General features: G+C 46.0%; 1 protein-coding gene across 21 annotated transcripts in view; it reads left to right on the top strand.

Moving 5' to 3' along the window:
* Positions 1–13,262, top strand: part of LOC100646986 (regulating synaptic membrane exocytosis protein 2) — a 69,488-nt gene that overhangs the window by 45,330 nt on the left and 10,896 nt on the right. For 16 of the 21 annotated variants that reach the window (XM_048409353.1, XM_048409357.1, XM_020864942.2 and 13 more), the window contains 7 exons: positions 1,763–1,792; positions 4,091–4,241; positions 4,821–4,987; positions 5,073–5,248; positions 5,623–5,860; positions 6,923–10,035; positions 10,391–10,570. In XM_048409353.1, coding sequence (XP_048265310.1) covers positions 1,763–1,792; positions 4,091–4,241; positions 4,821–4,987; positions 5,073–5,248; positions 5,623–5,860; positions 6,923–10,035; positions 10,391–10,570 — 4,055 coding nt within the window. Of the gene's footprint in view, positions 1–1,762; positions 1,793–4,090; positions 4,242–4,820; positions 4,988–5,072; positions 5,249–5,622; positions 5,861–6,922; positions 10,036–10,390; positions 10,571–11,696; positions 11,878–13,262 lie in introns of all 21 variants that reach the window. The other 5 variants (XM_048409361.1, XM_048409355.1, XM_048409356.1 and 2 more) reach the window with 4 other exon arrangements.

Consider the following 13,262-nt stretch of genomic DNA (forward strand, 5'->3'; position numbering starts at 1 on the left):
GTGCAAAGTGCTTTCTCTCGAATATCTCGGTTCTTTATTTTTCTCTGAGGAAATGAGAAAAAAAGAAAGAAATACGGACTATCGACAAAGTGGCGGAGTTGAAACCGACAGGGGGTAAAAAACGGAAGGGTGAGCAAACTAGGAGAAAAAAGGGTAAAACAAAGAGGATACGAAACGAAGCCCACGGCTACGGACGGTGGTAAACGGCGTGTCTAAACAAATCCACTTTGAACGAGACGCTTAATAAAGTTTTTTGTCGTTTGCACAGAGGGCACGGCCCGCAATTCGTTCAATTTCCTCTGAACTTCGTGGCCACCGGTATCTTTCGAATCCAGTGACTCGCGAGGGTATAGGTCAGGGCCTCTGACGAGTTAATCGACTTCCTTTTAAACTCGCCAGGATCCGTGACCAGCTTCGAATTTGCTGATTTACACCCGCAAAGACTAGACCATCTACCCTTTTATCCGAGTGTTTGTTTCTTTTACGGAGAAATTCAGTGTTTCAATGTGTGTAACGGTGACGAAGTAACGAAAGCATGTGACGTGGAAGTAAAAGCAACATCGAGTGTGCGCTAATTATCGTATAGCGTTGTTTGAATTACTCGTGGCCCTAATTCGAAGACCGCTCAAAGAACCGTTGAAGATCGAAGAACCACGAGGTTACCACTCGTCCGTACCGTTGCAAGGAGGAAATATCGAAGAAGGAAGGAATCTCTGTGCCTCGGAACTCGCTGCCGCTTTGTCCCTCGTCCGTTTGTGTCTCTCGGTTACCGTTCCCGGTTCTAATTGGTCGAACCTTTGTAAATTTATTCCACGGATGATGCTTGGAATTCTCGAGCCACGTTCCCTCGAGAGCGTTCTCTGGTTCTCGTAGAGGAGTAATGCGATTGCCATGCCGGCAGGAAACTCCGCCTGCACGCTCGTTCGTTTTCGTTTGTAATCAATCGCCTTATCTAGTCCGACCCTCTTCGATTCGAGGGTGCTCGAATAATAATATCCGTAAGTTTGCCGGGGACTCGTTGAAAATTGCACGACACAGCGTTGAAAGTCCACGAAGGGAAAGTTGCCGGATCTTCCTCGTCGAAAATTTCGCGGCCGGTTTGTTCAATTCTTCATCGAGCATGCACGTCGCTTCCGCGGCCACCTCGAGGTCGCTACGTCGAGGAATCTGTAGAAACGAATCGGAACGGCGTGCATGCTTCGTTAATCCACGCTGGCCTCAATCTGCGAGTCGCTGACCAATTTTTTCTCCCCTCTTCTTCTCCCTATCCGTTTCATCCCTATTGAATGGCGATGATACGGCGAGATACGGTCGAGACGAGCCCGCAGAAAGACACGCGCGCGGCGAATAATTGAAACATCCGGCGACATCCGAGGGAGCCGATCGTACGGTGTGCAGATATTTAATAACCTTCAATATCACCTAATAGGATTATCCGAAGGGGTTTCACTGGTTACATTAATAAATCCATCGTCGGTCGAGTCGGCGGCCGCGACGTGTCGTACAGTCAGATTACTCTCTTTTCTTTCACCGCTACGTTCTTTCAGCCCGTTTTCGAGGGCACGGTGTAGATATTCTTTATCTTTTTTTTCTTGTTCAATCGATAATCGAGGAACGTCTATAGCATCCAGTATCGCGTTAACGATGATTCTTTTAACGAGAAACAAAACATTCTAACGAGCCGTAATTTCTCGCGTTGGCGCTAGCCATCCCGTCTATTGATTTTCTTTGTTATTTATCTGTTCTGTTGTTTATTTTTTAGGTTTCATAATATGCCGTCAAATTATAAGCGGTACGGCCATTCAAACTTATATTTCCTCCTCTCTCTCACGAATCACGCAGTCACACACGTTCTTGCATCCTCACCGCTAAATTAAATAGCGTTCCGAGTGTAGATCAATTATTAACGAACGTGATCGAATATAAGATATTCGCATACATAGAAACTAACGAACGCAAACTGACGCGATCTCTCGACTTTAGCTGTCGAGCTAGATCGATGAAAACCAACGTAAAGAAATAACAAAAGCAACGTAGCACGATGAGTGCTACGTCAAAGAGATCGCGGCGTTTGTCAGACGTATTTCCACGTTTCCTCGAAAGAGGCGACTAACGACGCCGTAGTTTCGCGTCATTATCGACGAGAAACGACGGAAATCGAGAAATCCTCCCGGTAACCGTTCACTCTGGACGCACTCACGATGTAAAGTCACTCGAACGTGTCCGTGTGCATCAATGGCAACAGGAGGGTCCGTCTGAGAAATCGCTCGATCGTACTAATTCGTCTTTCCCGTGATAAGCTGCCTTTATTTCTTTGTCTTGAAACGTCTCTCGTTACGTCCAACGTTGTACCGAAATAATATTCGAGCTCTATCAACCTAGCGGAAATTCACGTGGGAATACGCTCGTTAAAACGACTATAACTGATCTTCCAAACATATTCGAGGTCTTTCGCGTGTCGAGCTTCTATGCCAGAGACCAGACGCAGGTCGACTTTCGGTAATAGTCGCCGGAGGCTGCTTCCATCCACCCACTTGATGTTCCTGTGTTTGCACGCGGATCGTTCTCTCAGTCGCATGTGCACCGATCGAATGAACTTTATTCGATAGACGAACGGAATGAAAGAGTTTAGCACGTCGGCATTTAACACGTCGGCGTGCTGTAGATACGCTCGACGAGAAACCGTGTGTATGGTTCGTTTTTCGTCGAACAGCACACGAAATGATTAGACTATATACGAATGAAAAATGAAAGTTAAGAAGAAAGAAAAGCGCAAGAACAAGTAGTTGCGCGCAGAGATTCAGCAGGTCACCGATCATGTAGGCACACGTAGGCGTCATCGTGTCATCGCTTCTTGCATCTGTCCCACGTTTTACGAGACTTAGATTGCGCGAAAGGACATGGCTTTTAGTAACGCTTAGTGCAACGCGATGCATCGGCCGGGGTGGCTCCATTCCCCTGTTTTTTTATTTGCCCTCTCTCCGGCAAGCTTTTCGTCTCGTCAGTGGATATTTGTTGGGCAACGTCCAGTTCGCCGGGGACGTTTCGCGATGCTTATTGGTGTGCCCGTTGCCAGGAACCGGGACGATGACTGTCAGTGGCACCGTTCTCGAAGCGATTCGCGCGCGATCAATCTCCCGGCTACGGTTTTGTACGCATTTGGCTCCGTTGATCAGTCGCGGAACCATTGTTTACAGCAGCCAGGCCAGCCTTTCTTTACCAAGTAGCTTCTTGGCAACCGAATCTGTCCTTCCATTTCGTCGAGGACACCACGGAGAAAACCGTCCAATCTGTGTCCGGCTTTTATTGGCAAATAACTCGTAAGAGATTAGCTTTCGCGCGTGGATCGCGACGTTGCGTATTTGCACTTTGTAGATCGACCGGTTTGCGACCAGTTCTTCGTCCGCAAAATGAGGTAACGAATATTAACTCGAAAGTATAATAATCCTTTCCGGTGATACATTGGTGAACGGATAAAACAATGAAACTTATCGAGAAACGCGAGCCTCCGAAGTAACGACTCATCGATCGTTGAGATGTACCGCTTGTTGTTCGTAAATTTGTAACTCTTAGTTCTCCAGTTAGCCAGACGCGACAACGAAAGACGCAACGCTGATTGTTTCAAGGCTGAATAATTAAAGCGACTGTCTGTATAGTCCGCATATCTGACAGACCATCGTAGGACGTGCAAATATTTAAAAGGAACAAGCTCCTGACGAATTTTAACTATGGATCACGAGATTGCTTTTAATCTACGGGATATCGGGAAAACAATCTTTTTGTGTCCTTTTATTATTTCTGCCACGTAGTAGAGTAACCTGGCATTCTGTGTTTTGGTCTGCCGCTTAACCGAGTTCGTTTCGTACGTGTGTCAGGGGTCGGCAGAAAGACCACGGCACGGTGCAACGCGCAGCGTAGAGAATGCATATTTGATAAAGCATCGCCAATGAGAACCAGCCTGGCCGCATGCACTCTGTAATCTAGCGCGAGATCACAGCACTCGCCTTTCCCCTACGTCCATAATTTAACGTAATCTAAGCGTGACAAGACGATCACTAATTGGCGAAAAAATGAACGCATGCCGGAGCAGCCACTATTCTAGTCCCCCGCCGGAAAGGGAGCTGTGCATCGACGGGGAGCATCGAAGTCGAAGGGACATGTCGCCGCAGGGGCGTAAACGGGCCGCCATCATGATACGGGATCAGCCAGCGTCTATTTCTGGTTACCAGACCTATCGCAAGGTGAGTCCCGCTGCGTCATTTCCACCGATTTTCACCGAATACCTCGACGTTCTTTTTCTGTGAATTTAACGATCGTTCGATGAACGCGTAGTTTACGTACTCGTTGTAGATTGTCGGATGTAGATTTCGCCAGTCATCGTCTTTGAAAAATCGCACTGAATCTTACAACTGTAATAATAAGCGGAAGCCACGAGCGAAGAACGTGACAAGTAATCGTCAACTAACAACAACGAGAATCGAACAAAATCAAGTGACTTTTTAAAACTTGCTGTAAATTCATAATTAACTTTTCAATATACGGAACCTTCTTTCTCTTCTAACAGATACGATTTAAATATTGGAACCACATTCGTATTTCTATAAATCGTTCAATTATAAAATCGTAAAAGAAAAAGTGCACAATCCACGACCTGTAATTTACCAATTTGCTACTATTATTAATTTGTAACTGATCGTAGTACGTATAGACTTAAATACACCTATTCTATCCGACACTTTCGTGGTTCGCGTGTGGCATTATCGATTCGTTTTCGCCTACGTTACACCTGGACGGCGTAGTTAAATATCTGTAATCCCCAGGACGATATTCATCGAGGAATGATGGGCCACAGGTCGCATAGTGCAGCACCTATGGACTCGCCGAGCCTTCGGTATCGCGGAAGGTCTCAAAGTCCCACCGGTCATCGCTCTCTGTCTCCGCCGGAACATAGATCCATGCTTTACTCGCACGGCTACGTTCCACCCAGGTATGTTGTATGAGTTATCGACGCGAGCCACAAACGAAACTGTGATACAGCAGAAAACGAGAACGTTTCGCTTTACGCATTCCAGATTCAGCTCGAGATCAGCGACAGCCACTCCCACCGGAAGTCCGAAGAAGAGACAATTGCCTCTGATTCCGACGGCTCTGAAGGAAAGGGCTGTTCAGGATCCCGAGGAACGGGCGAGATTTATGAGACACCGCAATAGGCAGATGCATACCACGTACAGGAGTACGGGTACGGGAGGTGAGCTCACTTTTCCCATTTTGTTCGCCGGGTTATTAATTTCAAAGTTTTCGAATACCTCGTGATACGAGAACAGTAATGAAACCTCGTGAAAATCCGCGTTCCTAATTGACCTTGTTTCGGTAATTTTTGGCTAGCGTGAATACGCCAGGATGAACTTTGTAATAGGATGTTATTAAATGGTGGACGTTTGACGTGTAAAATTGACCGTAATTTTGAAACAGTTTGATAGCAACTATTTTTATTTTCGATTATATTAGAATTTATCTGTGAAGAGGATCGGTATAGGAGTCGTAGTTTGTTGGATATATATTTTAGAATTTACGGATGGCGAAGTACGTGTATTTCCAATGGGAATAACGTTGATTTTTCAGGTTGGGAAAGACACTATAGCGGACTGTCGGATTCGGATCTGCTTTCGATAGATCAGGATCCGTTATCTTTGCCGCACAGTCACCCTTATCGAATGCACAGACCGCGAAGGGGAAATTTAAGTCCTGACAAAGACGTACTTGGTGATCTTGGTGACTCCGATATGGAGAGTATAGCCTCCGTGACGAGCAGTGCCTTCAGTACGCAATCGGAACGACCACGTGGCTCTAGAGGACTAATGTGAGTATAGCTCAATGTCTATTGTATTTTAATTTTCGAGTCGATGACCTTGCATTTCAAAGTCAGTGTACAAAGCAAGACAAGTTCCATAGAGAAGAAAGTATCCCTTTAGAGGAGACAGCCATCCACTGTACCATTTTTACGTGACATTCGGGTAAATCGCGTTCCTTTCCCTCTATTTTTCCCCTCTTTTCTCGTTTTTCCCCTTCGGCTCTCGTATTTCTTTCTCCCTTTTTCCTTCCTACTAATCTCATCTCATAGTCCATTCATTCAGAATAGCGTAATCCCGTTTTCTCCTCCAAGTAAATTATCGTTATGCTCGTCGATGGACCATGTACACCGCGCACAGAATGGAACATTTGATGGCTTACCTTCTCATCGACGATAATCCCTGAATTAAATGGACATTGCCGAATGAAACGACACCCCGTAGTTGCACTATCTCATTTCCCCCCGCCTGCTTGATAGGTTTCCCAAAAATCCTGCCGCGCTCTCTTCGACGAATTCTACTACTTTAGTTGGCTAGACTGCACCTCCTATGCACTGTGTCAATGTCCATTTAATATTGTCCCATTCTAATAAAGCAGGGATTAGTGCGTGGCGTTGGTCGAACGGCTAGGTCTACCTACGTTGAAACACGTCACAATTACATATATGTATGTATGTTGTGTGTATAATCACGAAAAGACTAATCAATCGTCGCACGTCCTACAGACAACCTGCATTTATATATATTTGTTCGGCAAGTGACAAATGCAACAAAATTCTTGGCTCAAATTCTCTCTTTCGGTACCTATCGCATTGCAACAAAAGCTATGTTATGTATAAAAAAAGAAAAGAAAAATAAAACTATTATAACCCGGTGAAAACGGAACCAAAAAGATAGCAGATATTTTAAGAAAAAGAAGGAAGAAGAGAAACGCGTTCGATCGATCGCGAACGTGCGAGTAGAGTCTTTTTTTTTCTTTGATTAAAAAAAAAAATGAAGAATGGGCTCAAAAAAGAAATCGTTAATGTAACCGCAGAAGCGCTAAAACTCTATATGAAAAACATTGTTTGCAGACCGACAGTTAAAAACGTTTTAATACCCGGTGTCATATCCCCTATGCCCCTGCCCCCTAGGCGCAATAGGCGCAGGCACAGACTTAGGGTACCCTGCAGCGAATGTCACTGTCCGAACAACAATCCCACCAAGCCCAGGAGCAACAACCCCAGCAAGCACAATCCCACCCCGCATCCCCTCGTACGGAGCAAGTCCGCAGTGGTGCGCTCGTTGTACAGAAAGATGCGTACGCCGTTCACGAGGTCGCAGACCGTCGACGAGAACATGCTGAGATATTACAGCCCGGAGACCAGCGAGTACAGCGTCTCCGAGGGGTACTTGCTCAAGCCAGAGGAGCTAACCGGTAGCTCTAAGAATCGTATACCGGAGATATACGTGGAGGATTGCCTTCAGGTCGACTTCAACGATCGCCTCATCGAGAAGTTTCGCGACAGATACTCGTCGCCCTATCAACTGGACTCCGGTATGCGTAGACGGTCGCGTAGCTGGCAAGATCGTACCGGCAGAACCGCGAAATCTAGGCACCACTTGTTCTCGAGAGGCTTGCACGACTTAACGGACGATCACGGCATTAGGAACCTAGACGTTAGCTTACGGCCGCGTAGATCGTTTTTATTCTCGAAGGCTAGGAGCTTCGACTACGACGTGCTGCACGATACCTACGCTGATCGTTACGGTTTCGGACTAGGCACGGGCATGCTCTCGCGTAGAGCCAAGAGTTTCGAATATGACACTATATCAAGCAACATATTCAGCGACGACAGTCTGAGAACCGCCCGTCGTAAATTGAAGAAGAACATGGCTATTAACGATGCCGGTTACGGCGACAAGATACCGGCTCTGGGCGATCAGAGTAAATCGTACTTCGATTCGAACAGCGACGACAAGATGCCTAAAATTCTGCTCAATCGAGAGAAGAATTACGATTACATGCTGAAGCAGGATCACAAACCATTCTATGGATACGATTCTGAATTTAGTTGCGGCGAGACGGAGATTTATATGCCGCGCTTCGACAAACAGAACATAGATATGGACCTTGTCGGTAAAGGTTACCATTCGTACGATCTGTCGGAGGAAAATTCCTTCAGCAGCGACGATCAAATAGGCCTGCGGAACGTCCTTGGCCGTGAAGATCCCACCAAAAGGAAATACAGAGACTCGACGTTTCAGGAGCACGATTCCGCGTTCGGTCGAGACATATCCAAGAAACGAACGAAGAATCTCGACAGCAATATCTGCGACCCGGCTAACGAGCACATTTACTGCAGCATCGACGAGGCGCTGTCGTCCGCGGAGAAATACGGCCCGGACAGGGACATTACTTGTTCTTCGATACACGCTGCTTCGGATTTGGAGCACTACGACAATCAGAGAACTAGCGGTCGTTCTAGAAGAAGAAGGAAAAGCAGCGAATCGTATCTGGAGAACGGGTACGATGGTTACAATTGGGATATCGAATACGACGAAGGGTTTATCGACAGGGGGAACGTCGACGAGTATGACCACCGGTTGTACGATTACGAGGATGAAAATATTCCAAGAACCGACGCAGAAATGTACGAGGACGATTACTATAGAAGAAGAGACAGCAGTCGAAGTAGTAGACGTAAGAAAAGATCGTCGCAGTACGTTGATGCTGACTACATCGGTGATTATCGTGACTATCGTTCCGCGGAGGAGTACGATTATCAAGCGCACAGCGGCCCAGAGTGTGTTGGAGCCGACGCTTATCAAGATAACACGCTGCCACGAAGAAGAAAGAGGAGAAGTAGAAGGGGAAGCAAAGAAGTTAGTACGGGTGTCTACGAGAACTTACCGTATCGAGATACGATATCCAGCACAAGGGGCACGCTAACCGTACCGAGTTTATCCGATAGCAAGCGAATGATGCTGCAACGAGCAGAATCTACGCCGATCTTACGTTCCGACGAGGAACTGAGCTCGTCGGACAGAGCGGAAAGAGCTAGACGTCTGTATCGTCGCAAAAGGAACAGCAGCTGCCCCGAAGCTAGAGAGCTCCGATACTACGATCCTCCACGAAGAAAAGACGAAGAAAGAAGTACGAACTTTATTCTGGACTCGGACGAGGATTTCGGTTCGATGGAGACGGTCGTGTGCGCGGACTGTTTCCGTCAGAAGAACGTAACGGGCACGGTGGTTAGCGATGGTATTAGATCGGGCTACTACGACGGGGAACAGGTTCGCGATGGTTACGTAGACTCAAGATACGACTACGAAAACGTTCAGACTCGCGATTATCGGGAACCATACGAACTGGCTAGGTCGGGATCGCTGCGATCGCCGTCGCAGTATCGCGGTAGGCGAAAAACTAGTTGTCCGGAGTGTCGAGAATTAGCGATGTCGTACGAATTAGGTAGGTCTGGCTCGTTCTCGCGAAAGAGCGAAGAGAGGAGACCTTCGGTAGAATCGAGGCATAGGTACCGTAGACGAAATAGCAGCTGTCCGGAGCCTAGGGATCTCGAGCTACTCGAGAAGAGGCAGCAGCAACAACGTCATCAGCAAGCCCAGCAGCATCCGAGTCAACAACAGCAGCAGGGTAGTAAGAGGAACGTAGCGATCAGCGACACCCTCGAGTACTACGAGTACTCGATGGAGAGCGAGAGCCAGTGCAGCGAGAACTGCGGATTTGGCCCGTGCGATCCGCGTAGGCCTCGTAACCGAGCACCCCACCCCGGTAACGCTAATTCAAGTCTCTTTGATTCCCAAACCGCTACCTCCGACACTACTAAAAACTACCACCCACGGGCCGTCGATCACCACGAAACCTCACGAAACACGAAACTGTCGCGGCGCGACAACTTCACCGATACCGCCGTCACCTCGTCATCGTCCCCAACGTCGTCAACTCGACGGCGTTCGCGGAAAAAAACCGCCGCCGACGATGCCTCTGCCGCCGTCAACCAACAACGTGACGACGCGCGGGATCGCCGATCCTCCTCCATGCCCGAAAGCAGCGAGTACAGTCAGTCGGGCTCGTACGAGAAGCCGTCCAGGATCCAGCCAGGCGATAACGAGCACGACGACCATAAAAGGGGTCAGTTCACCAGGAGTCTTAGTAATACCGACGCGCCACAGGACGAGAAAGTTGGTAAGTTTCTGCGATCTCTCTTTGGAATTAGATTTAGAGGCACTATTTTTTTTCGCAAGATTATGTTTAGGAATTTTCATTAGGAAAATTGCAGTTTAGAAATTTAGGAAGTGATTAATACAGATATGCCCAAATTATCGTGTAAAATATTTTTCTACTTAACGAGAGTTCCTCTTTATTCGAAGTCTAATCGAATGTATTTTGAATGGAAGTAATTTTTTTTATTGGATAGCCTAACGATGCTGCGATTATCATCGTTTAACCATCGGTATATCTGCGTTAATTTCCTAATTCTACTCTTCTAGATTCTTTCTCTTTTTATTATTTTCGTGTTCACGCGACGTTTGTTTATTAGACGGTAGTTTGAGCGATACGGCGATCGGTTTGAACGTGGAGGATTCCTCGAGGAGAGGTCGCAAGAGTTCGCCCGGCAGTAAAAGCGGAAGCGGAAGTAGCAGCGGTGGCGGAAGCGCGGTGCAGTATCAGTCAGGTCTCGGGAAGAAGAGTAACAGCACCAGTCAGCTGTCCGCCACAGGTAACACATCGTCACACTAGTCGTTTCTTCCAATTTCACATTTTAAACGTTGCGTGCGGTGTATTGCTAATTTGTTCGGGAAATTCGATAAATTCGAGAGCGGTCGCGTGAAGACGTTTTTCTATTTCGCATTCATATTATTCTCGCGCGATTTCTAGACTATCTTCTCTGTCTCTTCTTTCTATCTGGCATCTTAATGTAGTCAGTTTCTTTGTAATATATCGATAGTTCCTCGAATAATAGCATAGCATTAGTTTAGCGCCATTAGTGAGTAGACCTACGGTGTGCTCTCGCTATATTTTTCTCGTCATTTTCAAGAAGATTATTTGATTAAAAATTTATACGCTTCGTTCACATCACACGTGACAAGATGTGACGATCGAAAAGCGGATTTTCACGAGTTCCACGGGAGAATCCGCGAAGTAGAGCAAAGGAAGCGGTACAAACGATATCAAGAGCACACGGTAGAAGAGCAAAAAAAACCCAGTAAACGGGGCAGTATGTACATTCTAATCGTATTCTTGTTTTCTCCGCCATCCCTCCTCATCTCTATCCGCCTCTCTTCGACATGAACACATTCACACTTTACTTCTACCAACCAACTATCTCTCGACGCTGGGGACCATTCACGTCATCGATCTGCACCCACCTGCACGATTTCTCATCGTGGCGGGCTATATCGTCGCTCGCGCGATCGTGTCACGGGACAACACTCGACGCGGATCATCCCGATCGATCGCTGGAAACGATCGCTCTACTATTACGCAAAAACGTTGAAACAAAACACTAAAAAAAAAATTATACTACAACTCTGCCACGAGAAAAATTTTTACATATGCACCACGCATATATCGATACTATATATGCAAATTAACACAACAAAATCACAATTCACCGCTCTTCTACTATGAAAACAACATTTACTACTACCATCACTACAACCACTACTTCTACTACTACTTCTACTTCTACTACTACTACTACTACTACTACTACTACTACTACTACTACTACTACTACTACTACCAACTACTACTACTACTACTACTACTACTACTACTACAACCACAACAAAAAAACTATATCACGTCACGCAAAAACCATAACATACCACGTGCGTCTGTTGGTGGTACATGCGTGGGCGACGAAGGACGAAAACGGCGGCTAGGATTCGGGAAGAAGGGCAAGTCCTCCTTTACAGTTCATAGGAGCGAGGAGGTATTGCCGGAGGACACGGCCAGCGGAAGGAGCGGAAGGCAACCGAGTTCCGCAAGCAGCGACGGCGAGGGTAGCGGCGACGGGGACAGGTCCGAACACACTCTGCAAAATATATCATCCCCGTTTTAATTGTTTCTCCCTTTTTGATTTCAATCCCCTATTTTCGTTACGTGGGAGCGTTCGGCACGGTGTCATCGACACGCGAATTTCTTTAACATATATTTATACAGACGTTGTATGAAATAAATACGCGCGTTAGATCTGTCTATTCTTCAGGGGTTAAATTTATTAACGATAATTAGCAGTCCATTCGAGAGGATGTCGTAGCAGCTTTCGGCGAAATGTGAGTACAAGTTACAGAGAGATACAGAGAGGCAAGAAGAACGACAGCAGCGTGATCAGTCTACGACATTTCTATGAACAACAACAACAACCATAAAACACGCAGCACATTCCTCTTTAGACAGAAGTTGTGCTTTAGAGAAGGGAGTGACGCGAAACTGTTCGTGACTATCGTTGGAAAATACTTTCTTCGACATTTTTAATAATCAAACTTCGGATTGCGATTATTTATTATTATTTAATTGTTGGGGAAAGTATTTTCGAGGTTGCACGGTCCTCCAAATAGTCGCGGAACGATTCACAAGTCACTTCCCATAGATTGTAGAGACTGTTTCTACGTAGTAGCGATACGTAACTTTTAGATGAACGTTTGCACGAGTTTCCTGAGCTGTGTAGAGCTCGATGAAGTTGTTCATCCAGTTCTATCGAGAAGAAACAGGTTGTATCTCAAGAACCTTACGTATTAGCTGCTCAAGTATATTTGTTCATGTCGGACTGTCTTATTCGTGACTCTGTAGCTAAAGCGCCGGCCAAAGATTGATGCTGGCAATACGTCGCGTTGTCTATCTGTTTTGTATAGCTTTTCGACTTATAGATGAAACATGTGGTCAACTTGTTGCGAATCTTGATTACGATCGAGACTTACACACGACGGTAGGTAAGTTGACCACCTGGTTCGTTGTCATTTATTTTATTAGAAGCCGCTGTTGATACGTGCTTACTGGTGAAAGTTACTTCACCCACTACGGCTTTTCGTTTCTTGATGTCTTCGAGCGATGCAGTGTTTTCATGCGCATATTTCTACATATACGTGCATATATATACATGGATATACATATATCTCGATATTATTTTTGTTTTCTTTTTTTTTTAATTTCTTCTTCGTTACAAAGCAAAACAGGTTCGTTGATTGTATCACACGAGTCTTGTACATTTTGCCTGTCGACACTTATGTACTTCTCGAAAGTTCGGTGAAACGCGAGCAAATGTGAAATACTCGCTTACACCGTAGATGTTCAGAGAGAAACGAACGAGTCTTCGTAGGATTAAACCCTCTTGTACACTTCTGTGTTACACGAACACACATGCAAATATATTTGTATGAATATACATATATATATATATATATACA

This window comes from Bombus terrestris, chromosome 10 (genome assembly GCF_910591885.1).
Source record: "Bombus terrestris chromosome 10, iyBomTerr1.2, whole genome shotgun sequence".
In the NCBI taxonomy this organism is placed as follows: domain Eukaryota; kingdom Metazoa; phylum Arthropoda; class Insecta; order Hymenoptera; family Apidae; genus Bombus; species Bombus terrestris.